This window comes from Maniola hyperantus, chromosome 16 (assembly GCF_902806685.2).
Source record: "Maniola hyperantus chromosome 16, iAphHyp1.2, whole genome shotgun sequence".
Classification (NCBI taxonomy): Eukaryota; Metazoa; Arthropoda; class Insecta; order Lepidoptera; family Nymphalidae; genus Maniola; species Maniola hyperantus.
The window spans coordinates 11,993,724-12,020,347 of NC_048551.1; the positions used below are offsets into that span (position 1 = coordinate 11,993,724).

At 38.8% G+C, this 26,624-nt stretch overlaps 1 protein-coding gene across 1 annotated transcript in view; it reads left to right on the forward strand.

The window, feature by feature from the left end:
* The window catches only part of Rh50 (Rhesus blood group-associated glycoprotein Rh50), a 39,882-nt gene extending 13,822 nt beyond the window's left edge, over nt 1-26,060 (forward strand). The window contains exons 2-10 of the mRNA XM_034976823.2: nt 3,978-4,101; nt 10,147-10,338; nt 14,928-15,070; nt 15,977-16,154; nt 17,322-17,434; nt 17,688-17,882; nt 18,941-19,105; nt 20,528-20,624; nt 25,908-26,060. Of these exons, the coding sequence (XP_034832714.1) occupies nt 3,987-4,101; nt 10,147-10,338; nt 14,928-15,070; nt 15,977-16,154; nt 17,322-17,434; nt 17,688-17,882; nt 18,941-19,105; nt 20,528-20,624; nt 25,908-25,993 (1,284 nt within the window). The 5' untranslated portion in view covers nt 3,978-3,986 and the 3' untranslated portion in view covers nt 25,994-26,060. The remainder of the gene's footprint in view (nt 1-3,977; nt 4,102-10,146; nt 10,339-14,927; nt 15,071-15,976; nt 16,155-17,321; nt 17,435-17,687; nt 17,883-18,940; nt 19,106-20,527; nt 20,625-25,907) is intronic.
* Nucleotides 26,061-26,624: the final 564 nt, after the last annotated feature.

Consider the following 26,624-nt stretch of genomic DNA (forward strand, 5'->3'; position numbering starts at 1 on the left):
AGGTTTTTAAAATTCTCGTGGGAACTCTTTGATTTTTCGGGATAAAAAGTAGCCTATGTTACTCTCCAGGTCTTTAACTATACCCATGCAAAGACGGCCCGTCGAGCCGTTGCAACTAACAAACAAACACACTATCGCATTATATTGGTAGTGATTATGAACTAGTGACCCGCCCCGGCTCCGCACGGGTGCAATGTACTTAGACACTGATGTGTAGTAGTGGTAAAGTAATCATGTAAATTTTTCATCATCATCCTGATCTCGCTTTGAATCCATCACCATTCGCCGGCCCACTATAACTACTAGTCTCTCAAAATAAGCAGGGTTAAGGCCATAGTCTACCATGCTGGCCAAGTGCGGATTACCAGAGAAATATTAGTCCATTTAATATTCCGTTTTTTTTTTGACAAATTGTTTACTCTTTGATACCTCGTTTACATAATTAAATCTTCGAATGATTTTATGAAATAAGAGCACGTTTTGTCGATGTCGGTATTCCCACCAGCAGCGTAAGGGTGCCTTTCCACCAGAGATGTGCTATGCAGCTATGTTGCAAAGATGTGAAATCTACGCTACGAAAATATGTGACTGTTTCCACCAATACTAAGCTATGTGCACCAATGAATCAACATCAGTACCCGTAGTACAAGATTTTACGTCTCACCAAACCAAACCAAATTTGAGAGTCGAAATACTTCCGCGTTACAGTTAACTGGATCTTAAATGCCTTGTTTTAATGCTCAAGTTTGTCTACACTTCTACAGCCAGCGCTCCAAGCGGAAACATTGCGAAATTAAAATCAGTGACATTGAATATTTGACTTCAATTCAAGGCTGCTTAGGTCCATTTTACTGTAACGCGGAAGTATTTCGACTCTCGAATTTGGTTTCGTTTGGTGAGACGTAAAATCTTGTACTACGGGTACAGAGCCTCAATAGCTCCACGGTTAAGGCACAGACTGAAATCCGAAAGGTTTCAAAGTCAAAGTCAAATGATTTATTCAAAATAGGTAATAAATTACTCTTTTTGATGGTCTGATGTTGGATTTGTAAGATATAGTGGTGAAAATTATTACGCAAACTTAAAACTAAAGCTACGAGGTTGGCAGTTCAAACCCCACCCGTTGCACTATTGTCGTACCTACTCCTAGCACAAGCTTTACGCTTAGTTGGAGGGGAAACGGGAATATTATTCATGATTAGCATGCTAATATTCTTTAAAAAAAAGAATATGATTGGTGGATATCAAACGCATCCATAGCAACGTAGCATAGCACATCTCTGGTGGAAAAGCACCCTAAGAATCTCACAAGATGAAATCCGTTGGGGACTGAAGATCAAAGGTTTTCCAAATTGAATTTTTGTGTTTGTTTGTAACTTTTTTTTTGCTTTCAGACTAGAGAGTGCGTGTATTGTACTCGTAATCCCCTTGAAAATAGATTGTTTATCAAAATAAACATGGAATAAATACAAAAACCGCATACGTTTTAAAGGGTCTGATAAATTCTATTGTAGATTGTAGGTACAAAGGGCTACTTAATCTGGGGGATAAATGAATTTTCTTTGACAATTCGGGTTCTACATACTTACAAAAGATATTTTTCTACAAAATTGTCATTACCAATTTTATTTTACTAATATTTAAGATACTTTTTAGGGTTCCGTACCTCAAAAAGAAAAACGGAACCTTTATAGGATCACTTTGTTGTCTGTCTGTCTGTCTGTCTGTCCGTCTGTCTGTCAAGAAACCTACAAGGTACTTCCCGTTGACCTAGAATCATGAAATTTGGCAGATAGGTAGATCTTATAGCTGACATTTGGGGAAAAATCTGAAAACCGTGAATTTAGGGTTAGATCACACAAAAAAAATTAAATTGTGGTCATTAAATAATAATTAGTATTTTCAACTTTCTAAGTGAGTGACTATAACAAGTGGGGTATCATATGAAAGGTTTTATTTATTTTTATGCATCATAGTTTTTGAATTATCGTGCAAAATGTCGAAAAAATACGACTGTAGTACGGAACCCTCATTGCGCGAGCCTGACTCGCATTTGGCCGGTTTTTTTTAAGATACTTAGATACTAGTAAAATAGGTAGATATGTGGTAAGCATATTTTCAGAAAGTACATAAACCTTTATTGGGAAAACTGTTTGTCACTAAAGCATACAGAAACCGGGGCAGGCCCAGGTTTGGGTAAGGAGTTTTGTATAATACGATGATGAAATCTCACTCACTATTAGATAATATGAGTCAGTAAAGTTCTAGGATGCCTAGGATGGAACAAGAAGTCTATGATCTAGAATAATGTCATACAAAACTTTACCATAATTATTCAAGGCCGACTCTTGTACAGTCTAACATAGATCAACCTAGATTCTAGAACCCATTACATATTATATAGGTACTTATCTTACGTAATATACCTACAATCTACATGTACCTAACAGCATAAAGCGGTAATTTTAGCTTGAAATATATAAACTTTGTTGAAAATAGTACCTTTTAGGTATATAGTAGGTATGAGCACGTACAAAATAGTTATCAAAATGTGACCTAATTTCTGCGGGATTTTGGCTGAACTAAACTGCTCGCAAAGGATTTCTTCGCTAATTACCAGTCTCGGGCGTTAGCCAAACGTCAAGCATTAACGGTAGCGGATATTCGATAAGATATTTTTGATTAAAGCGATATTACTCTGAAACGCTGCTGAAAAAATAAAGAAAAACACTTTTTTTGTCATTGCTTAGTGTTTGAAATTTTTTACTATTATGCAATAATATGTCCAGAGTGTTTTGGGAATAAACATTTGAAAGAATTTATGTCGTGAATTACAAAACAAAACGGCCATACAAAGACAGATGAAAGCAGTTAGTCAATACTGAGGTAGGATTTCAGTCGTATGTATCGTTCGTATTATAATTCATTATTATTAGTTTAATTAAAACTACCTACTTTAAATGAATGTATATACAAGTTGTGGTCAGACAACTCTGCGTAGGCATTTTCTTCATTCGTCGATAAAATCATATAACGAGCGAAAATAATAGTCGTCAGTGTCTTGGCTAGGCACCGCCGGACATGTCGTTGAGTCCTGTGATTAATCGACAAAAGTTAGGAGCAAATTTTTTGTGCTCGTTTCTAGTGTAATATATATTGTATATGTCATAAAAAATAGGTATATAAGTAGCTAATATAAAAGATTATATTTACATCTTTGAGCAGTGCTTGTTGCCAGTGATGACATATGGATCCGAGACATGGTCGCTAACTTTGGACCTCAAAAGAAAGCTCAGAGTCACTCAGCGGGCGATGGAGAGAGCTAGAGTTTCTCTACGTGATCAAATCAGAAATGAGGAGATTCGTAGGAGAACTAGAGTAACCGACATAGCTCTACGGGTTGCCAAGCTGAAGTGGCAATGGACAGGGCACATTTCCACTTCAGTTCGTAAAACCGATCGACGTTAGGGTCCCAAGGTGCTGGAATGGCGACCTCACACCGGAAGACGCAGTGTTGGAAGACCCCCCACTAGGTGGACGGACGACATCAGACGAGTCGCAGGGAGCCGCTGGATTCAGGAGGCGCAGAGACCGTGGCGTGTGGAAGTCCCTAAAAGAGACCTATGTCCAGCAGTGGACGTCTATCGGTTGATGATTATTAACCTATAATATTTCTTTCGTATTGTATAGTAACCTATATGTTTATATAGGAATAGCTACAAGTGTCAGATCCTTTTTCACGCACATGTAAACTGTGGAATTAACTCCCTTCGGCGATGTTCCCATTAGATTACAACATAGGGTTATTCAAGGGGCGGACGACCAAATTCCTGAAAGATTGGCAACGCATTGGTGGTTCCTCTGGTGCTGCAAATGTTCATGGGCAGCAATAATCAAGCTTAACATCAGATGACCCGCCTGATAGGGCTGTGCTGATAGGTTTGAAGAATAATACTTATATAAGTGTTTGATTTCAGCCTGAAAGGATGAAGAAGTTCAGCAACTTGAAGTATCTCCCGTTGATGCTGTTTCAACTCATACTGATGGCCTTGTTCTTCGTGTTCGTGAGGTACGGGGGAGAAAAGCATCATGATATTAGAGGTAAGGAGTTAGCCTAAAAGAAAAAACTCGTATGATGACGGCATGAGCGTGACTCCAACGCTTACTTTGCTGTATGAATGCCTTTGTACTTTCACTCTCTCTCTCTCTCTCTCTCTCTCGCACTCTCTATCTCTCGCGCGCTCTCTCTTTTGCTGGCTCTCTCTCTCTCTCGGTCTCTCTCTCTCGGTCTCTATCTCTCTCTCGCTCTCTCTCTCTTTCAAGTTCAAGGGCTTCCGTACCCAAAGGGTGCCAATGAACCTTTCGGGTATGGAAGCCTCAAAATACTGTTTGCAACTGATTAAAATAATTATGAGATGTCGAAATCTTGTTATACTGTTTTGTCAACAATTATAATAACCATGTCATTGTCAACATTTAGTAACCATGTCAATTAGGCTGCGCCAATTTTTAAATTAACGCATATTCAAATAGGTACCTACATACTATTACAATTAATCTTAATATCCACACGTATTGTAGTTGATTAGACATCATAGTCGAAAGACGATACCCATAGTGGATATCGTCTGACATGATATGCAACTATTAAACTACCATTAATTTATGAACAAATTCGTGATTAATCTTGGTAATAACATGTGGAATGCAAGGCGCCAATTAATCTGTTAAAAGCTAAACAAACCGCTTTTTAGGGTTCCGTACCCCAAAAAGAAAAAAGAAACCCTTATAGGATCACTTAGTTGTCTGTTAAGAAACCTATAAGGTGCTTCCCGTTGACCTAGAATCATGAAATTTGGCAGGTAGGTAGATGTTATAGCACACGTAGAGGGAAACATTCTAAAACCGTGAATTTGTGGTTACATTACAAAGAGAAATTAAAATGTGGTCATGAACAAATAATTAGGTAGTGTTATCAACTTTCAAAGTCAGATTACTATGCCAAATCAAATCAAATCAAATCAAATATTCTTACCCAAGTGGGGTATCATGTGAAAGGACTTTACCTGTACATTCTAAAACATAATTTTACTTATTTTTATGTACCTATATGTTTTTGATTTATCGTGCAAAATGTAGAAAAACAAAAAAAAATTACTGTATTACGGAACCCTCGGTGCGCGAGTCGGACTCGCAACTAGCCGGGTTTTTAGGGTTGGTACACATAATATGAATTTCTGCATAGTAACCAGCGTGTAGCGTAAATAAATGTACCATGTGACTTATCAAATGAAAAAGCTTGTTGTGACGGTTTAAAAATGTACCTATACCTACTTTTTTTGACAATACATTTTTTAAAAGTTATTTCAAAAATTGACCATTATTGACCACCCCTAGCCTAATTTTTTTAAATACACAGAATACCTATTTTTACATATCTACATTAGAGGAAAGTCTATAAGGAGTCTATGGCCTTAAAATTGATATTTATAAATCTCTAAATATTGTACCTACGTACAAACTTACTCGTATATATTCGCTACGGAACACTCTTCATGCGAGTTCAACTGCCACTTGTCCAGTTTTGTTTAGAAACTTTGGTTAACAAAACTATAAGCGTTTCTTGTTTTACTACGGACCCCTAAAAATTAGAAGTAGGTAGGTAACTGTACGAATTTTATTTTTATGATTTTTATTTAAAACTCGTCCCGTTGCAACTTTTGAAAGCTCCACTCGGATCACGTTACCACAGAAAACCTTTTCAAAAAGCTACGACTATTCAAAAAGTACTATTCAAAAATATAAAGAGCACCATTTAAAAGTGGAGGGTAATCACGCAACAACTAAACAGCCTGCAACTACCTGAAGTATTATGTTACTGATGACTTTTAGAATATTTTTTTTATGGATATTTTTTATATATCCTAATACTAATAATATTATGAATGCGTACGTGTGTCTGTCTGACATCATGAATTAAGGGGGAAACAAATTATCGGACATGGCATACGAACACGGCTGACCGCCGCGACTTAAAGTATCTGGATGATAAAATGTACATTGTACACTGAGCTACATAAATGTACAAACTATCGGACGTGAGTAGCGGACGTTATCTTAAATGCTCGGACATCCGATAGATATCTAGCAAAACGCGTCCAAGACTGTGCATCTGGCATACCCTATCTGTCGCGGCTGTCAGCTGCGGCTTACGGACACGTCCGTTAATGTATGATTCCGAACCACGCTGCACGCTACATTGCTGCCGCGATATTGCTGCCTAGCTCGGAATGTAATGTCATATAAGCTTATGCAGATTGTATGGGGACCAGTAGTGCCGCGACAGGACTGTGACAGCTGGTGACAGCACTTTTGCGGCAGCGCTGCTGCGTGCAGCGTGGTTCGGAATAATACCTTTACCCTCTAACAAATAAACCTGGAATAGCGGTGGAATAGTTATACTATGTTTTGTCTTTTTCCTTCAAATGACAAATTACTGATGACAGAGAAAGACAAAACAGAGTATAACTATTCCACCGCTATTCCAGGTTTATTTGTTAGAGGGTTAGTGTCTTTCCGCCTTTATACAGTGAAAATACTAAAATACAGTGAGTCAGTAATTATTATGACAACAGAAAGATTTAAAAAATATTATACTCATAATAATATGTTTATGGCATCAAAAAAATTTAGACATCAAAGCTGTAAAATATTTTGAAAATTAATAAGTAAGTAAGTAACGCTTTGAAAATGATAATGATTATATTTTATTGTTACTATGTAAAATAATATTCCACGTGAGTAACGGGTAAAATTATTATGGAATTATTCCAAAGAGACCCGATACCACTTTGTCACTGATACCCTTCAAAGGCAGGCTTTGTGGAACAATCGTCCCTTACTCTCGTTATATTCATATATCCAGAGAGTTGAATTTTACTAGAGGCTGCAATACCATACCCAAATTTGAAAATAAATCAAAGGCCGTAAATCGAATCGAATCGAACTCGCCATCCTTACATAAACTTCTACAGTTTCTAGAGGATGGCGATCTGTGTATTTCAAATGTACTCATTTAAAATTTCCGTGATCAATAAATTAAAAAAAAAATTGTACTATCCGGTATTTGACAAATCAGTATCTTTTTATCGAACGTCAAAACACGCGCTTAGTATGCGAGCTTCTATGAAATACTGGCATGTGACGTCACAATGATTTCACGTAATTTTTAGTTTAATCGATAATTTAAAATGGTTACTATACTTAAAACTAACAAAGGACGTGGATTTTACGTATTTTGGAAAACCCTCTATTTAATAATGACTGAGAAAAAAATCTATTTTGTACATAGCCAACATCCCTTTTGTGAACCCTCAAGTTCTTTGGGGATACTAGCAGGAAGAGGGGTATCATCGAAAACCTCGTGGTACAAGGTCGAGTGGAGGGTACGTCCACGTGGTCTTTCCCCAACTAGGTGGACGGACTTAATCGTTTCTGTAACGAACACACTTGTCTCCGTGTGTGCTGTGTGTATGTAATGCCACTAACAGAATTCGCTGGGAGAAGATCGCACGAGCATCAGTGAAAGTGAATTCGAAGCCACGCTCATACTGTTACATGTGAATGATTGAGAAGAGCAGCAATAGGTACGACTTCAACCTGTCTGTCTTAACTTTTTTATTATTATTAAAGTTGAATAGGTGAAGCTGAATGTATGGACAACGAAGCGATTCGTCTGTCCATAACTTTAAGAATATAAGAAATACCCAATACCCTCCGTATTGGGTATTTGGTGAACTGCGCGCATGTTTTTTTCCGCATGTCGGTATAGCACGGGACGCGTTTTTGACACCTGATGTAAGTATGAGGTACGCATCTCTATGGTGTGTATAACTCAATGCTCGTATCTATCTGGACCACGCACGGTAATACCATCAAGGTAACAGTATTAAAACCAGTTGAATGGATGATAGAAGTCGGTATTACATTTTAGAAATAGAGCTATTTTATTTTCATTATCTATGAGTAATACCAATAAATGTACATTTTTTTAATCATAATTTTAAACAATGTACAAACGTGCAAAATAAAAAAAAATGGTTTGTCTCTGATTTAGTGGCACAGTCCTCCACATCGGCCACCGGCGGTTTACAACAGTGTAATGTAAACACTTGTTTGCAACAAAAGTTCGTTGTAAACACTGTTGTAAGCCGACGGTGGAGACCGATGCGGAGGGCTTGTTTAGAACAGTCTAGTAAAAATCTGAAGAGTTGGTTTTTGAAGTAACGATATTATGGATATACATACAAAACACTACTAAATGTATACGCACAGGTTGGACGCCCCGATTACCATCTCGACTTGTCGCGTACAATACATACACAAAATATGATTTAACCATTGACTTATACATATATTACTTCGTATAGACAGGGTTATTAAACAAACAAAATGGCACCGACTCATTGGTGCTTATGCACTAATGCAAACTCAGTGACGTCTGGATTTCAAACGGGTCGTTCATTAGTATCTAAGAGGTGGCGATGATTTATTTTATTGGTTTTGTTGTTGGTGAAAATTTTTGTTCGAGTGACCATATTATTATCTTGTCATTTTGGAACTTTTAAGAGTTTTCTGGTTTAGTTAAATATATTTGTGCGGGTTTGTTACAAATTTATGTGCATCTGTACTAATAAATAATAATAAAAAAAATATATATCGATGGATTTAATAAAGACTTCTAAAACCATAACCCATCAATAGTCGTGTAATAAAAGAAATCGGTACCATTGCAATGCTAGGATTTTCTATGCGAAGCCATTTCTCTCTCGATTACACCCCCGAGGACTATTAACAGATATTGTGCGATTTCGTGAGCCATTTTTCATTTAGCATTTTTGTTTTCATTGTTGTGGCCTAGTTAACTGTTGCCACATTTCATATCAGTCGACTAACTGACTAACCTACACTCGGGTAAAAGAGTCAGCGCGTGCCAGAACGTTGTTATTTTATAAAAGCTGAAAGTTTCTCTGTGTATTGTCCCCACCCAACACAGGGAAGAACGATCAGCGACTATGAAGTTTTTATCATGGTGGCTTTGGGAGATAATCATGATGATAGAGAATCACGTCATGGTATAGGTATAAAGTCTAATCAGTACCCGTAATTATTATAAATGTGAAAGTGTGTTTGTTTGTTGGTTTGTTGGCGTCCTTCAATCACGTCGCAACAGAGCAACGGATCTACGTGATTTTTTGCATGGGTATAGTTAAAGACCTGGAGAGTGACATAGACTCTTTATCCCGGGAAATCAAAGAGTTCCCACGGGATATTTCAAAATCTAAATCCACGCAAACGAAGTAGCGGGCATCTGCTAGTTTTTTATATTTTCTTCGGCATTTAGTATGCTGGTATTTAAATAACATATTGTGTCATTTATGATAAGTCAAGACTCTACACATTCTACTCTCTACTCTACTCTCAATGCAGATTCAACGATGATGATGATGAATACAACACATAGAGAGAGAGAGAGAGGACGCCCGTGAGGCCTATTCAGGGATAATGTGCGATTTCAAGAGCAATTTTTCTTTTAGCATTTTTGTTTTCGCAATTGTAATGTACGGCCGTGGGTATTATAGACATCATTTGTTACATCAATTTGGTATTCATCGAGTTTTGTTTTGTTTTCAAATTGAGTGCCATGAATGTTTTTAGACTACGAATTTAAAATAAAATGCTTTTCGCATTATGTTTATTACTTTTACGCCTATCGCAGACACACAGGTATTACTAATAGCCTCTTTAGTAAAAGTCCAAGTAGGTACGCTACAAAAAATCGGCGAATAAATTGTTTGTCATTTCTCACTGTTTAAAATTAGCAGTTGTCTATTAAGTATAATAGATACTCGTATGAGTATTTAGTATTACATTTGCACTGTTCATTAGCATCGCCTGTATCTATGTAAGTAGGTAGGTACAGACAGACAGACAACGAAGTGATCCTATAAGGGTTCTTTTTTTCCTTTTAAGATACGCAACCCTAAAAATTAGGAGAAGGAAACCCGTGTTCAATAATGAACGGCGATGGCTTGATTAAAACTATATTTTATTCCTTTAACTTACTATCCTTTTCTATTTTCGCAGGTTTCGAAGGCACTCATGTGATGATATTCGTCGGTTTCGGATTCCTGATGACGTTTCTGAAGAAGTACGCGTACAGTGCGTTGGGCTTCAACTGGTTCCTTGCCGCCATAGTGGTACAATGGGCGTTCTTGTGCCAAAACTTCTACCACATGCAGGACATGAAAATTTACGCTACTAAAGAGACTATACTGGGTAAGTCTGTGATACTTGTCACTATTGGCGTTACGGTAGGTACTTGCATTTCCGATGTAACTAAATTTATTATTACTTTGTAACTACAATTTTTGGTACATGAATAATAAAAATAAATAAAATAAATAAATAAATAAAAACGGCCAAGTGCGAGTCGGACTCGCGTACAAAGAGTTCCGTGAAAGTCCCGCAAATTGCGCTGGAACCATGTCCCATTAACATCGAAATGACGTCATTTTGACGTCAGCCGAAATAAAAATATACCATCGGCTCGAAACTTCAGTCTAGTGATGACGTCACTAAAATGGCGACCACGCGCATTAGCAATTTGTGGGACTTATACCATTATCTATAAAAACAAGCAAAAAAAGTCACGTTTGTTGTATGGGAGCCCCCTTAAATATTTATTTTATTCTGTTTTTCAGTATTCGTTGTTATAGCGGCAACAGAAATACATATGTAATCTATGAAAATATCAACTGTCTAACTAACACGGTTCATGAGCCTGGTGACAGACAGACAGACAGACAGACGGACAGACAGCTTACCCTTTGGGTACGGAACCCTAAAAACTAAAAAGTCGTTAATTTTAATACTTGCCGGTACCTACAACTACATACATAGGTAACTAAGATAGTTTAAGACTAAGTACCTACATTTTTTAGTTCAAAATTAAGTGGTTCTATGTTATCTCTATACCTATATATATATCTAAAATTTAAAGTCCTGACTGACTGATATCAACGCACTGACCCTAGAGACATGAATTTTTATTTATTTATTTTGTTTATTTCAAAGTAATCAACAGTGTAATTACATAATTATTATTTAAATCTAAATCTAGTTTTAACAGAAGGCCACAAGAGATTACGTAAAAATATAAAAAATTGAGGGTTTTGTAAAGAGTAGGTATCCACTAAAAAAAGGATTTTTCGAAATTCCACCCCAGTGGGTAAAATCGGGGATGGAAGTTTGTATGATAGTCCGTCATTTTTGAAATTACATCGTTGAAAATTGATTGTTTGGTTGGAAGCTTTCGGTTCAAAATAAAACAATACATATTTCCACGGTTTTTGAAAATTCCTCTACCAAGGGGATTAAATAGGGGATGAAAGTTTGTATAAAAGTCAGCAATTTTTAAGTTGTTTGCATGAAAATTGGTATTTGGTCACAAATGAAGAAATAGATGTTTCAGGATTTTTGGAAATTCAACCCCCACCTCGATTCTCTATATTCCACCCGAGCGAAGCCGGGGCGGGTCAGCTAGCTAGTCTACCTATATTCTTTTCTTTTTCGTCTACAAGTAACTCAATAATAAAGACACATCAGCATTCTCTCAAAGGTCTGAACATCCGTTCCCATCTTATCGCTGCATCAAACGTAAGCGTATGTAAATAATGTATTCTTTCATCTCAGCGAGCTGGTAGAGACAGCATTGTTTAAAACACTTCACAAAGAAAGTTAAAAACGAATTGCATTCTATTCAAAAGCGAGTGCAAATACCTACTAGCTACAAATTTTAGGTTTCCGAAGTGTTTAAAGGCTTGGTAAAACAATAAGCGTGAAGCGTGAAACTGTGGGACGCGTCTGTAAGCAGCGGCTGACAGCCGCAACTGATTGATGTGCACAGTGATTTTCAACGTGGCTTGCGAGATATCTCTCGGACGTCTGAACGCTCAAGGTTACGTCCGTGACTTACGTCTGATAATTTGCACAACCAGATACCTATAAGTCGCAGCTGTCAGCCGCATCCGTCAGCCGCGTCCTATGATTTGTTTCCGCCTTAAGACCGCGGGCCCTGATGATAGCAGTAGGTAGGGTGAGAGCGGGGCGAAGATACAATACGTGTTTACTGCCCTGTCACTGTTCTCGTCCAGTATGTGTGTTCTTAGTTTCTTAGTATGAGGTTTTACATCAATAGAATAGATCTCTCTCTCTCTCCGGTCGTTCCTTCATTGCTGAAGATCGTGGTCCTGGCAAACTTCCCTCGAATGGATTATCTGTTTCCACCGGCTTCTGTTAGTGGCCATTTTAACTATGTGATAAAATCCACACCTGCTGGATCCCTTTAACTGGTCTGACCACCTAGTTGGTGAGCGGCCCCTCGCTCTTTTGCCTTCAGTGTTAGAATGCATAGAATAGACAGATTAATAGAATTCGAACGTTGAAACATTCAGCGTTAAGTAAAAAAAAGCAAGCAAAAACGTTGTGAAATTAAAATCGATGGTACTGAATTTTTTAGTTTAAATCGAGATAGATGTATGCGTATAGAATGTATATTTTAAAATTGCCACGCTCCAGACGGATGTTGCTTCCACTGCACCTCTTGACACTCCTGCACACTGATACTTGTGTAGCTTGTCTCTTTTGAGAGAGATAAGAGTTTCCGCGATAGAAAGAGAGGCATCTGTGCACGCTTAGTTGCAAATTATTGCGTTGTAACAAGAGTCCTTATTTATGAGCGTCGTAGCGCGTTTTGTGTGACCAATCCTTAATTTCCTTCTTCCGCTATCCGTATTTTTTGTTAAATTAAAAGGAACAAATGTTTATTCTTCGCTAGACGTTTTATGTAATCCCCAGCTTAAGATAGTTCTCAGTTAGGTCGGGCGTTTAAGGAATAAATTGTTTCTAGTAAATCTAGTCCTTAATTTATGTAGTGCTTTAAGTGTGATTTAAGCACTTTTGCACTTTTTTTAGAGTTCTTTAGTGAAAGAAGGATCCCTTAGAGTTGTCTTATATTTCAAAAATAAACATTTTTTTGGAATTTTTGTCTGTCTGTCTGTATGTGAACACATCACGCGAAAACTACTGAACGGATTTTAATAAAATTTGGTACAGTGATAGTTGATACTCGAGGTTAACACAGTATTTGGGAGATTTATTACGGACAAACAGATGGAATATTTGGTGGAATGATATTCAGAAATAAGAAATTCTTTATTCGCATGATGTGTGTTACAAAAAATGATAATTATCATTAAACTTCAACACAATAAGAAGAGAGGCGTGACGGCGAATGAGACTGAACCGCCGCGCGTTTGGTTCGTCTATCAACCTATCGGTTTCCACCGCCATATTTTCACGTACTGTGCGTTGCAGTTGCCATTCAATGTTACAATTTATAATCATCATCATCATGATCAACCCATCGGCGGCTCACTACAGAGCACGGGTCTCATCTCAGAGTTTTGGCCATAGTCTACCACACTGGCTATGTGCGGATTGGCAGACTTCACGCACCTTTTAGAACATTATGGAGAACTCTCAGGCATGCAGGTTTCCTCACGATGTTTTCCTTCACTGTTAAAGCAAGTGATATTTAATTAATTAAAACGCATATAACTCCGAAAAGTTAGAGGTGCGTGCCCGGGATCGAACCCCCGACCTACGATTAGAAGGTGGACGTCCTAACCACTAGGCTATAACAGCTTACTATTATTATTATCTATTTATAATACTAATGGCAAATTTCGAAATATTTACCTGATATATTTACTAGGTAGGTAGGTACTGAACGATACATTAACTTTAAATTTAATGCACATTACTGAAATTTCATTTATTATTTTGATATTGCCTTAATGGAAAAGGTTTGCTAATGGAAAAGTTTTAATGTTAACAAAGTTAAATCAATCCTACCTATAGGCATATGTCTATATAGATATTAACTCACGCTCCCGTTCGCCATTAACCATTTTGAGTGGCCAACCAATCTCAAACGAACCTATGTGTTCGAATTGAATTTCGAAGTTCGAATGTTTTTTGATAGACAGAGCTAACGTTACAGAGTAAACGTTAGCTTGTTTGTGATTGATAGAGACAAAAATCTCAGTGGGCGCTAACCATTCTGAGTCACCAAGTAATCACAAACGTAACAACGTTTTTTTCAAACATTTTCAAGTTAAGTTTCGAATGTTTTTTGAAAACATATTGTTTGTGATTAGTTGGTGACTCAAAATGGTTGACGTCCACTATGTTTTTGTCTTTTTTATTTGTGGGATTACGTAACAGATAGAGCTCTACACTAACTTCTCTCCATGGACAGAGTAAAATAAATTCATGTTAATCAGTAGGTACCTACCTCACATTTGACGACCTCCCTGGCGCAGTGGTGAGCGCTGTGGTCTTATTAGTGGGAGGTCCCGGGTTCGATTCCTGGCAGGGGTTTGGAATTTTATAATTTCTAAATTTCTGGTCTGGTCTGGTGCCGCCAAGCAATTTAGCGTTCCGGTACGATGCCGTGTAGAAACCAAAGGGGTATGGGTTTAATAAAAACTGCCATACCCCTTCCAGGTTAGCCCGCTATCATCTTAGACTGCATCATCACTTACCATCAGGTGAGATTGCAGTCAAGGGCTAACTTGTATCTGAATAAAAAAAAAAAAAGCAAAAAGTTTTTTTTTGTTGGTTTATTGGTTTGTTTCAACTGATCGACGTGATTTTTTGCTATGTAAAGACCTGGAGAGTGACATAGGCTACTTTTTATTCCGGAAAATTGAAGAGTTCTCACGGAATTTAAAAAAATCTAAATCCATGCGTGCGAAGTCCCGGGCATCAGCTAGTTATTAATAAGTTGAATAACTTCACAGAGGCGGATATAATGTCGGCGACGGTACTCATAACTTTCGGCGCGCTGCTGGGTCTTGCGAGCGACTTGCAGCTACTCTTCATCGCCGTCGTCGAAGTTGCTGTCGCGTGCGCCAACTTCTACCTCGTCGGGGATATATTCAAGGTACCTATCTACTTACTTGTAAAGCTGTGATAGCCTATTGGTTAGGACGTCCGCCTTCTAATCGGAGGTCCGGGGTTCGATCCCGAGCACGCACCTCTAACTTTTCGGAGCTATGTGCGTTTTAATAAATTAAATGTCACTTGCTTTAACGGTGAAGGAAAACATCGTGAGGAAACCTGCATGCCTGAGAGTTCTCCATAATGTTCACAAAGGTAATCTACCAATCCGCACATGGCCAGCGTGGTAGACTATGGCCAAAACCCTTCTGACACCTGCTCTGTAGTGAGCCGGCGATGGGTTCATCGTGTGTGTGACTTACTTGTACATTACCAGTAGAACTGTAGGTAGAATTCGAGTCAATAAAGAAACAAATCGAAATTAAGCGTTGCTAATCATTTGCTATCACTCGAACACTATTCCTGTGCATATTGAAAGGTAACAATACGGTCTTGAACTGAAGTAATAAAATGATGTATTTTTTTAGTGTTCCGTACCTCAAAAGGAAAAACGGAACCCTTATAGGATCACTTTGTTCTCTGTCTGTCTGTCTGTCAAGAAATCTACAGGGTACTTTCCGTTGACCTAGAATCATGAAATTTTGCAGGTAGGTAGATCTTATAGCTGGCTTTAGGGGGAAAATCTGAAAACCGTGAATTTAGGGTTTCATCACACAAAAAAAATTAAATTGTGGTCATGAACTAATAATTAGTATTTTCAATATTCGAAGTAAGATAACTATATCAAGTGTAGTATATGAAAGGGTTTTACGTGTGCATTCTAAAACAGATTTTTATGCATCATAGTTTTTGAATTATCGTGCAAAATGTCGAAAAATACGACTGTAGTACGGAACCCTCAGTGTGCGAGCCTGACTCGCACTTGGCCGGTTTTTTGTTGTTTGTCTAGGCAGCAGACGTGGGTGGTTCAATAGCAATCCACGCCTTCGGTGCATACTTCGGCTTAGGCGCCAGTTGGGCGCTGAAGCCGCGCCACAAGAAAACAACCACCAACCCACCGCCCTCCACATCCCCAACCGTGGACTTGAGTGGACCGACTTACGTCTCTGATGTCACCGCTATGATAGGTAGGTATGATAGGTAGGGCCGATTCTATTGTACATAAACTTTAAACTAAACTAAATTAACATGTCTAAATATAGTGCTATCCTATTCCGCAAGCAACATTATGAAAGGGATAGCAATAGATTTAGACGTGCCATTTTAGTTTAGTTTAGAGATTGTGTACAACGGAATTAACCACACTGAACTTCTTTATCTATCTTTAAATAAAAGGAAAAGGCGACTGACTGACTGACTGATCTATCAACGCACAGCTCAAACTACAGGACGGATCGAAATTTTGGCATGCAGATAGCTATTATGATGTAAGCATCCGCTAAGAAAGGATTTTTGAAAATTCAACCCCTAAAGGGGTGAAAGAGGGGTTTGAAATTTGTGTAGTCCACGCGGACTAAGTCGCGAGCATAAGCTAGTACTTATAATATAAATGTATACATAAGTAAGCGTGGTGTATAATTGACAACCTCCCTGGCGCAGTGGCGAGATCTGTATTCTTATAAGTGGGAGGTGGGTGGGAGGTGATTCGATTCCCGTCAGGGGCAATTTGGAAATTTTTAATTTCTAAATTGTTTCTAGTCTGTTATGGTGGTAGGCTACGGCCATGGCTTACCATACCAGCAAAGCCGTGCTGCCAAGCGATTAAGCAACCGCCGAGTTTCTTGCTGGCTCTTCTCGGTAGGAATGGCATTCCGAACCAGTGGTAGATGCATCCGACGATTCGAAAGCGCTTTTGAAAGTTTACTTGAATAAAACATATTTATTATTATTATTATTATATTATTAATACTATACTATAAAACTGCCATATCCCTTCCAAGTTAGCCCGCTTCATCGGAATGATGATGATGCATCATCACTTACCACCAGATGGGATTAAAGTCAAGGGCTAACTTGTAATGAAATTAAAAAAGTGTAGGGTGCGATCAAACGACGATATAAAAAAGCTGGCGGGAAGTGGCTGGATGAAGAAGGCTGAGGACCGGGTGTGGTGGTGCTCTTGCATGTTTGGCGCTAAAATAAGTATCGTACAGCCTGGTAAATAGTAAACAGTGCAAAATATGGTCGCAGCATTGAATCCTGGGCCAGCATTTCGGAGTTTTCGGTTGTCGGATCAGTTAGTTTGGTTTGCTTTTGTTTACCCATAATTAAACTTACTTAGTTAATTTTTCCAGGTTCGCTGTTCCTATGGATCTATTGGCCGTCGTTTAACTCAGCACTTACAACTACAAACAGCGAATACCAAAGAGCAGTTATCAATACTTACTTATCATTAGCTTCAGCCACTGTAAGTACCATAGCATACCTAGCGAAGTTTATTGTGTGAAAATTTCAACTCTCTTCCAATTACGGTTCACGAGAACAGTCCGCTGTCAGACAGACGGACGGATGGATGGACGAATAGCGGAATCTTAGGAGTATGGTCCCTTGGCACGAGTACGAATCCCTAATAAAAACTATCATAGTCAACCATATCCAACTAGTCAAGGTCTATGTTGTCATGGAATGAAAAAAAAAGCTAATTAATATCTTATTTCTAGGTAACAACATTCGTAATGTCTTCCCTCGTCAGCCACAACCGGGGCAAGTTAGACATGGTGCACATACAGAACTCGACGTTGGCGGGCGGCGTGGCGGTGGGCTCTGTGTGTAACATGCACATAATGGCCGGCGGGGCGATCGCTATCGGCATCGGCGCTGGAGTACTGAGTGTACTGGGATATAGGTATTTAACTGTAAGTAAAAAAAAATATTTGCAAATCGGTCCAGAAACCTCGAAAAAATCGATGTAGGTCACATAAAAATAAAAATAAAAAACGGGCCGAATTGAGAGCCACCTGCTTTATGGAAGTCAGTTGAAAAGGTATAGTACGCGACAGGTCGAGATGGCAATTGAGGAGGGAACGCCCCGCACACCCTGAACAGCCCCCGCGCGAAACCAGTGCGGGCAAGTGCGGGTGACGCGTGGGTCTGCGGCGCACCTACCCTGCCCACATGCTTCATCAATTTAGGGCTGGCTGTTCCAACATCAATGGTAACGATATTCGTAATGTCCTCACTCGTCAGCCACAACTGGGGCAAGTTAGACATGGTGCACATACAGAACTCTACGTTAGCGGGCGGGCGGCGTGGCGGTGGGCTCTGTGTGTAACATGCACATAATGGCCGGTGGGCCGATCGCTACCTGCATCGGCGCTGGAGCACTGAGTGTACTGGGATATAGGTATTTAACTGTAAGTGTAAGTGTTTGATAGGTCATAGCCTAGTGTGGCCAAGACTTCAAGTTTAGCCTCATGGCCAAACCCTTCTCGTTTAGAGAGGAGACCTATCATCAGTAATGAGCTGGCGATGGGGTCATGATGATAAAAGTTGTCGATAAGTTAATAGGTGATTTCTAAATCATTTTTGATATGTATTTAAAATTATTTATAAATTTCTTTGAAGTGTAGGCAAAAAACACTATCATTAAAGTTATAAAAAAAGATGTATAATAATTAATTTTGTATTCTATATATCTCACAGACGACTTTACTCACGTGTTTTGTCGACGTTAGCCCGACTAGTTTCAAACCCATCCGGAGTCCTTTTTCAAGGAGTCAGTTCGCGCACGCGTCGTGGTTGAGACTGCGCGACGCGCGCGGCGCTGCCAGCACAGCTGGTGGTTCGGTTATTGGTTAGTCGGGCTAACGTCCACAAAACACACGAATAAAGTCATCTGTGAGATATTATATGTATGTATATAATATGGAAATCACTCAGGATAGTTTAAACGCTACAATTTTGTATTTCATAGCCACACTTGACCAAGTTGGGAATCAGAGACACATGTGGCGTCCACAATCTTCACGGCATGCCTGGCATTTACTCAGGGCTACTCAGCGTGGCGTTCGCCGCTATAGCAACTAAAGACATCTATGGGGAGGACCTGACTGCTGTTTTTGGAGCTATGGGTGGTGAAGTAAGTTATTACAGTTCTATCCATACTAATAGTATAGTATTACCTATCATTAATATAGAGTATTTTATATATTATATGTATTTATATTTTTCATATATTATGTATATAATTATTTATGATAAGTATTATTATTGTATTTAAGTTGATTTGGGTATTTATTATAAGATATTTATGTAGTTTATTAGATTCTAGTACCGTAGACCTATTCCACTTCTTGATACGCCTTACTCACAACCTTGAATGGGAAGCTGGAAGAAATCTCTGTTTAGAGATAAGCATTTCCGATGTAACTTAATTTATTATTACTTTGTAACTAAAATTTTTGGTACATGAATAATAAAAATAAATAAATAAATAAATAGTATAAGTTAAATTATATTAATTTAAATTAAATTAAATGTATTGGATATTATTACATATTAAATTAAATATAAAATACAGATAAAAACAAGTAATAATTAAGTAGACCTAGGTTTAGTAGACGTATGAATGGGCAACCCCTGCACTAGTAAACACTGTATTACAGTGGGTTGCCTTCTCCATTTCTAAAAACTTGAATAAATGTTATTACAATTTGGTGCTCTAAGGTCGGACATGTTATACCGGTGTCTATTACAAGTGATAGTGGTGTGCATGTATGCGAGTGCGTGTGTGCGTGTGTTAAGGTGTGTATGTGTGTGTGTTTGTGTGGGTGCGTGTGTGTGTATGTGTGTATGTGTATTATTTGTTGTTTATATTAGCTAAATGCGAAAGTGTTGTCTATCAGACTGTTATCTTCCACGACCCTTGACGTTTGGTAAAAGAAATAGCTTGCATTTCCGAGACATGGACATAGGGCATAGGCTAACTTTTATCCCAGAAAATCAAAGAGCTCTCACGGGATATTATAAACCTAAATCCACTCCGTGGGCATCTAGCTGAAGCTCTCGATTTCGTCATCGTGGATTTAGGTTTTAAAAATCCCATAGATAGCGGCGCGTGCAGCGCGCAGTCATAACCGCGACGCGTGCGCGAACTGACTCTCTTGAAGGGAGGTCTCACTCCCTCCCTCTCTCACTCCCTGGTGTGAGATATGTATAATCCCACACAAACTCTTTTTCCGAATCTTAAAGTGTCCAACTCTCAGGACTTTTCCTTTTATAAATAGACTAGCTTATGCTCGCGACTTCGTCCGCGTGGACTACACAAATTTCAAACCGCTATTTAACCCCTTAGGAGTTGAATTTTCAAAAATCCTTTCTTAGCGGAAGCCTACGTCATAATAGCTATCTGCATGCCAAATTTCAGCCCGATCCGTCCAGTAGTTTGAGCTGTGCGTTGATAGATCAGTCAGTCAGTCAGTCAGTCAGTCAGTCAGTCAGTCACCTTCTCCTTTTATATATATAGATTTTGTATGAAAGTATGGGTTTCGTGTTATTCCAGGAAGGGAATGGCAGGCCAGCGATGACTCAGGCTCTTAATCAGCTCTATGCTACTCTCGTGACGATGGTTCTATCAGTAGCAGCTGGTGCAGTTACTGGTAAGTTAATATTACGTAATAATCTTCTAAATTATCATCATCATCAACTGATAGACGTCCACTGCTGGACATAGGTCTCTTGTAGGGACTTCCACACGCCACGGTCTTGCGCCGCCTGAATGCAACGGCTCCCTGCGACTTGTCTGATGTCGTCCGTCCACCTAGTGGAGGGTCTTTAAACACTGCGTCTTCCGGTGCGAGGTCGCCATTCCAGCACCTTGGAACCCCAACCATGTTAAAGGTTCGGTCTAACCATGTTAAAACCTGCCCATTGCCACTTCAGCTTCGCAACCCGCTAAGCTTTATCGGTTACTCTAATTCTCCTACAGATCTCCTCATTTCTGATTTGATCACGTAGAGAAACTCCAAGCATAGCTCTCTCCTCTTCTAAATCTTCTAAATATATAAGAGGAAAAGGTGACTGGCTGACAGATCTATCAACGCACAGCACAAAATACTGGACGGATCGGGTTACCTTGTAGTGTACTATAAAAAATTTAAAAATATAGTTTCCTAGAAATTTTTAAAAACATTAGGTAATCCACGTGAAATGAAGTCGAGAGTGATACTCTACTAGTAGCTCTCTCTCTCTCTCTACTACTAACAAGTATAATTACTTAATTGAGTAAGTGTGCACAGCTGTGCACTAACCCAGATGATAGAGTGTGAAATGAGTCACGTTTTTACCGTCTTAAGACAACTTTGGGTGGATACAAATCGGTCCTGAGCAAAAAGCAGTCGTCTACGTCAGGCTTTACCTCTCTGTATCAAATTTATTGATTCCTTTAATCACATTATAGCTACATACATACTCAGAGTTTACGAAGTCTGTTCATTCAATTTGCGTGCAAACATGATTAGGAAAATGAACATGTTGACTTTATTTAATACGTCATGTAAAAAATCTTGATAGGTGCGCGGAAATTGGATTTAGAGGAAAGATTTTTCGGTTTAGACTCAAAGAGTATTACGGTGGAGTCAAAGCGAGAGTAGGAATTAACTTCACCGAGACCACGGTATCATAAATTATGTGTAGATAATATCTGTAACCATCTAAAACTGCTGTGGTGTGTCAAAAAATTGGTGCACGAATAAGCGAGATTGCACGCCTCTACCACACCTCTACTGCCATGGATATGGTGAACGTGCTCCACATCCACAGACCACCACCTATAGACGCCCAATAGCTGAACACCCCCGCTCGCCAAGCTTAGGCACTTGCTTAGCATAAGAGTCGGCCCACGCCCGTTCGGTACCCTCATTCCGCACATTGTCTTGATTACGTGACTTTTAACTCCACCAATCACAACAAAACATTCTCCCCTGTCCCCCGCCAATATTTTACGATTTTGTTTTCATGCAAAACCTTGTATATGCGTACTCTTGGAGTTGAATTCTCTGTGTCCACATCCAATAATATTGCGTATACTTCATGATCAACTCATCGCTGGCTCACTACAGAGCACAGGTCTCCTCTCAGATTGAGAACGGTTTTAGCCCCACACTGGCCATGTGCGGATTGGTAGACTTCACACACCTTTATATATATATATATATATATATATATATATATATATGTTTTCATTTATATATATATATACATACGTATATTATGTGTATTTACTTTATTTAATTAGTACACCCCTTCCGCTTTCTTTAATTTTTATAATATCCTCTACCCTAAGGTTGCCTGGAAGAGATCGCTATTTTAGCGATAAGGCCGCCTATGTACATGCTGTATTTGTTATATGTCTATTGTTTTTGTTTTGGTGTACAATAAAGCATATTTTACTTTTACTTTACTTTACCTTTGAGAACATTATGGAGAACTCTCAGGCATACAGGTTTCCTCACGATGTTTTCCTTCACCGTTACAGCAAGTGATGTTTAATTAAGTACCTACTTAAAACGCACATAACTCCGAAAAGTTAGAGGTGCGTGCCCGGGATCGAATCCTCGACCAACAATTAGAAGGCGGACGTTCTAACTAATAGGCTAAAGCTTACGATACTTATTAATTATTTATCACTACCCCTATTATAAATGTGAAAGTGTGTTTGTTTGTTGGTTTGTCCTTCAATCACGTCGCATAGGAGCAACGGATCGACGTGATTTTTTGCATGGGTATAGTTTAAGACCTGGAAAGGGACATAGGCTACTTTTTACCCCGGAAAATCAAAGAGTTCCCACAGGATTTTTAAAAACCTAAATCCACGCGTACGAAGTCGCGAGCATCAGCTAGTTATTCTTTAAACATTAAAGAAATTGCATTTTGTGCAAATTTGTCCTTTATTTATTCTTATAAATAAACGATCTACAATAGACAATTTCTATAGACAATACTTTGGAAAGGTCTGATAAAGAATGTCCTTTACCTAACTCCGGTTTGTTATTGACCTTTGTATCAATTTACTGTTTACGCTGAGGCCTGAGCGAGGTTCGGGGAAATCGAAACAAAAGCCTTTGGCGGGAAACCACTGACCTTTAGTAATATAAGTACGCTGGACCTGCAATTGCCGATCTAGATGTGAAGCAACTTGATTTTCGCCATTTAAGCGCAGATAGCAACAGTGAGTGCCATGTGGGTGTACTCGGAACACTACAGTACGTGGCAGAAAATAATGTACATCGCTCTTTAGAGTGACATTTCGGCTTTGTAGAGCGTTGTCTCTGTCATTCATACCTATATTGTGACGTTTTGTTGGTCTCAACGACAGAGACAATTAATGCTCTACAAAACCGCTACCACTTTTTAAAGGTCGATGTACATTACTTTCTGCCGCGTATTGTAAATGTTGATGATAATGATTGGACATCTGTCAACACGAAGACCATTTGACACAGTGTAAATTTTAATTCCCCTGTACCACAGTTCACGAAGGATACTTGTAACAAAACGTCGAGGCTTCACCTACACTGGCAGGCGTCAAATGTTACCTAATTTTGACGCTAGATAGAATATGAAACGACTTGGTATCTTCCATAGAGGTAGGAATATATTATATGGAGATGCCGGAATAGACTTTAATGCTGTGTAGGCCGGGTGCCATCCGCCATTTTGTGAGATGTGTCTTGATATCGCACACTCTCTAATGGGCAGCCATTTTATGAGATTCTTCGTATGAGATTATTTTCTGTAGATATGCACCCTGTTTTCGTAGGTATGGCGCCTCAATGTATTTACAATCTCAATAGTACTTATCTTCGACTTCACGTCACACCTTGCCTAATATTATTTTGACAGATGTCGATTCAGGATCAAAACCGAGAGTTCCGTCACTCTAGTCCACTCTCTCAACATGAAGACTATTAATTGACACAAGGTGTCAATTTTAATTCCCGGTACTCTTGGTGGGGCGTGCTTCGATAAAAGATAACTGTCATATTGTGCGGCACACCTCTTCCAACGTACTTGTATATGTCCATTTCAATGCGGAAACCCCATTTATCTTACTCTCTTTTATTATTTAGCAGTTAAGTCAAGTCATTCTTAAAAGAATGTAATAAGAATAATAAGTGGGACGATTAATCACTTGTTGTTTGTGACCGGCAATCTTTCTTTTTTTAATTTTATCAAAAAATGAAATTTTTCGCGGTAAAATTTTTTTAATACGAATTACGACGATCCTAAACAACGAGTACAACTCAGAGATTTGACTTAAGACTTTGTAAACTTACGGTTACACTCAGTACTTCAGGAAAGGTGCCCGGAAATACACTTTCCGGTGAAAGATTTTTCCGGTGCGACCTATACAGGATGTAACCAGAACGCTGGCAAAAAGAAGACAGGTGAAAGTACTGATTAGATGATTAGTGATATAGTACCACAAAAAAACGCGAAAAAAATATTTCTAAAATCCTATATTTTGTAAAAGTTCACGATATATTTCAAATATATATACTTAAAAATGAATCACAAAATGTGTTGCTCATCGCAAATCTCGAGAACAGCTGAACCGATTTCGCTAACTCTTTTATTATAATATTCCTTGAAATACGAGGATGGTTCTTACGGAGAGAAAAATTTAAAAAAATTTAATCGACTGTTAGGCGGAACGAAGTTCGCCAGGTTCGATTATTTATGTGTCAAACATCTGACTGACGGTAGAGGTCAACGAACGTTGCATAACTAGGTCATTTGGAGTCAATGTTGCTTCGTAGGTGGGGCGTTGATCCGAGTTTTGCACGCTATACACGAGTTTGAAAAATACTAAATCACTAAAACAACAAAATGAGGCAAATGGTTATTGGTTAATTAGTATAACAATAACGCTAAGTTTTTGCTAGCGTTCTGGTTACACCCTGTATTGTATCAGTATAGCTGGATAGAACAATTCCAAGTGAAATCTCGGCTTCAATAGCGGAACGGTCGTCCGCTGCTCTCGAGTCTATCGCGTCAATTGTTTTGAGATAACTCACTCGATCGACTCCTAAACGATTTACCGACAAACAGAAAATACTGCTAGATTTGTTCGATATATTTTACCGGTCCAAACTTCCTCGTTGTTTGTAAGAGTAGAACGCACTTTCAATGACAGTTTCGACTTCTTTTTAGGGTTCCGTACCTCAAAAGGAAAAACGGAACCCTTATAGCATCACTTTGTTGTCTGTCTGTCTGTCCGTCTGTCTGTCAAGAAACCTACAGGGTACTTCCCGTTGACCTAGAATCATGAAATTTGGTAGGTAAGGTGGGTCTTATAGCTGGTATTAGGGGAAAAATCTAAAAACCGTGAATTTGTGGTTACATCACACAAAAAAAATTAAATTGTGGTCATGAACTAATAATTAGTACCTATTTTCAATTTTCTAAGTAAGATAACTATATCAAGTGTGGTATCATATGAAAGGTCTTTACCTGTGCATTCTAAAACAGATTTTTATTTATTTTTATACATCATAGTTTTTGAATTATCGTGCAAAATGTTGAAAAAAATAAGACTGCAGTACGGAACCCTCATTGTGCGAGCCTGACTCGCACTTGGCCGGTTTTTTAAATGAAAATTCGTCTTCTAAAGTTAAGAAGTCGTGGGCTCGTTGTATAGGTATTTGTTTGTTGTGTATGAGTTTAAATGGAGACCCAGCAATATCAGCCTTGGGAGATTCCCACTAGATTGATGAAGTGAATCTCAAACGAGTTGCTGGGAGTCAAACCCAGACCTTGCAAAGAACTTATCGTTATGCGTTTAATCGCCGCGTTTCGCTCGTTTAAATTTTTGCAAGTCAGCACCTCATTCCAGCCATCCGTTAAGAAGTTTCGCTTCAATAAAATTATTTTTGTTTCAGGTTTACTCGCCAAACTGCCATGTTTCTCGCCGCTCAAAGATAAAGAACACTATGATGATGACGTCAACTGGGAACTACCTGAGTGACGTAACGCCTCACCTACATAGCTATAACTTGAACATACATGAACAATGATTAAATGATTTTTTTACACACAGTGTTTAATTACTAGGTAGTAGGTACATAGCTTAACGAATCATCAAGCTGAAGAGACAACTGTGAGGCACATAGCTTGAGGCACCTGGGATACAATGAACCAAAAGCTTAATTTGCTATAATCCGCTGAAACAGGTCGAATCTGTATGGTGCAACATGCAGCATGCGAAATGCACCGCCCGCCCTCCCACTGCTAAACATGCAGGAAGAAGCAGCCACCAGGCAAGCAATACGCACCACCACCACGTAGCACCACACAAATCCCAAAAACACTCGACGCACGTTTCGCCCTGACACCGGAGCATCCTCAGGAGATTTAGACCTTACAATGCACAATTGCAAAGTCAATACTTTTTTTTTTAAAAAGCAAATATTTTTTTGCAATACTTTTTCGCACATTTCGTTTCGCATGCTGCATGTTGCACTATACAGATTCGACCTGTTTCAGCGGATTATAGCAAATTAAGCTTTTAATTCATTGTATATCATGGACTTCCGCAAAGTAACGCCTGCTTCTATACAGCACCAGGGATACACAACTCTAATTCTTAATCGTTCACT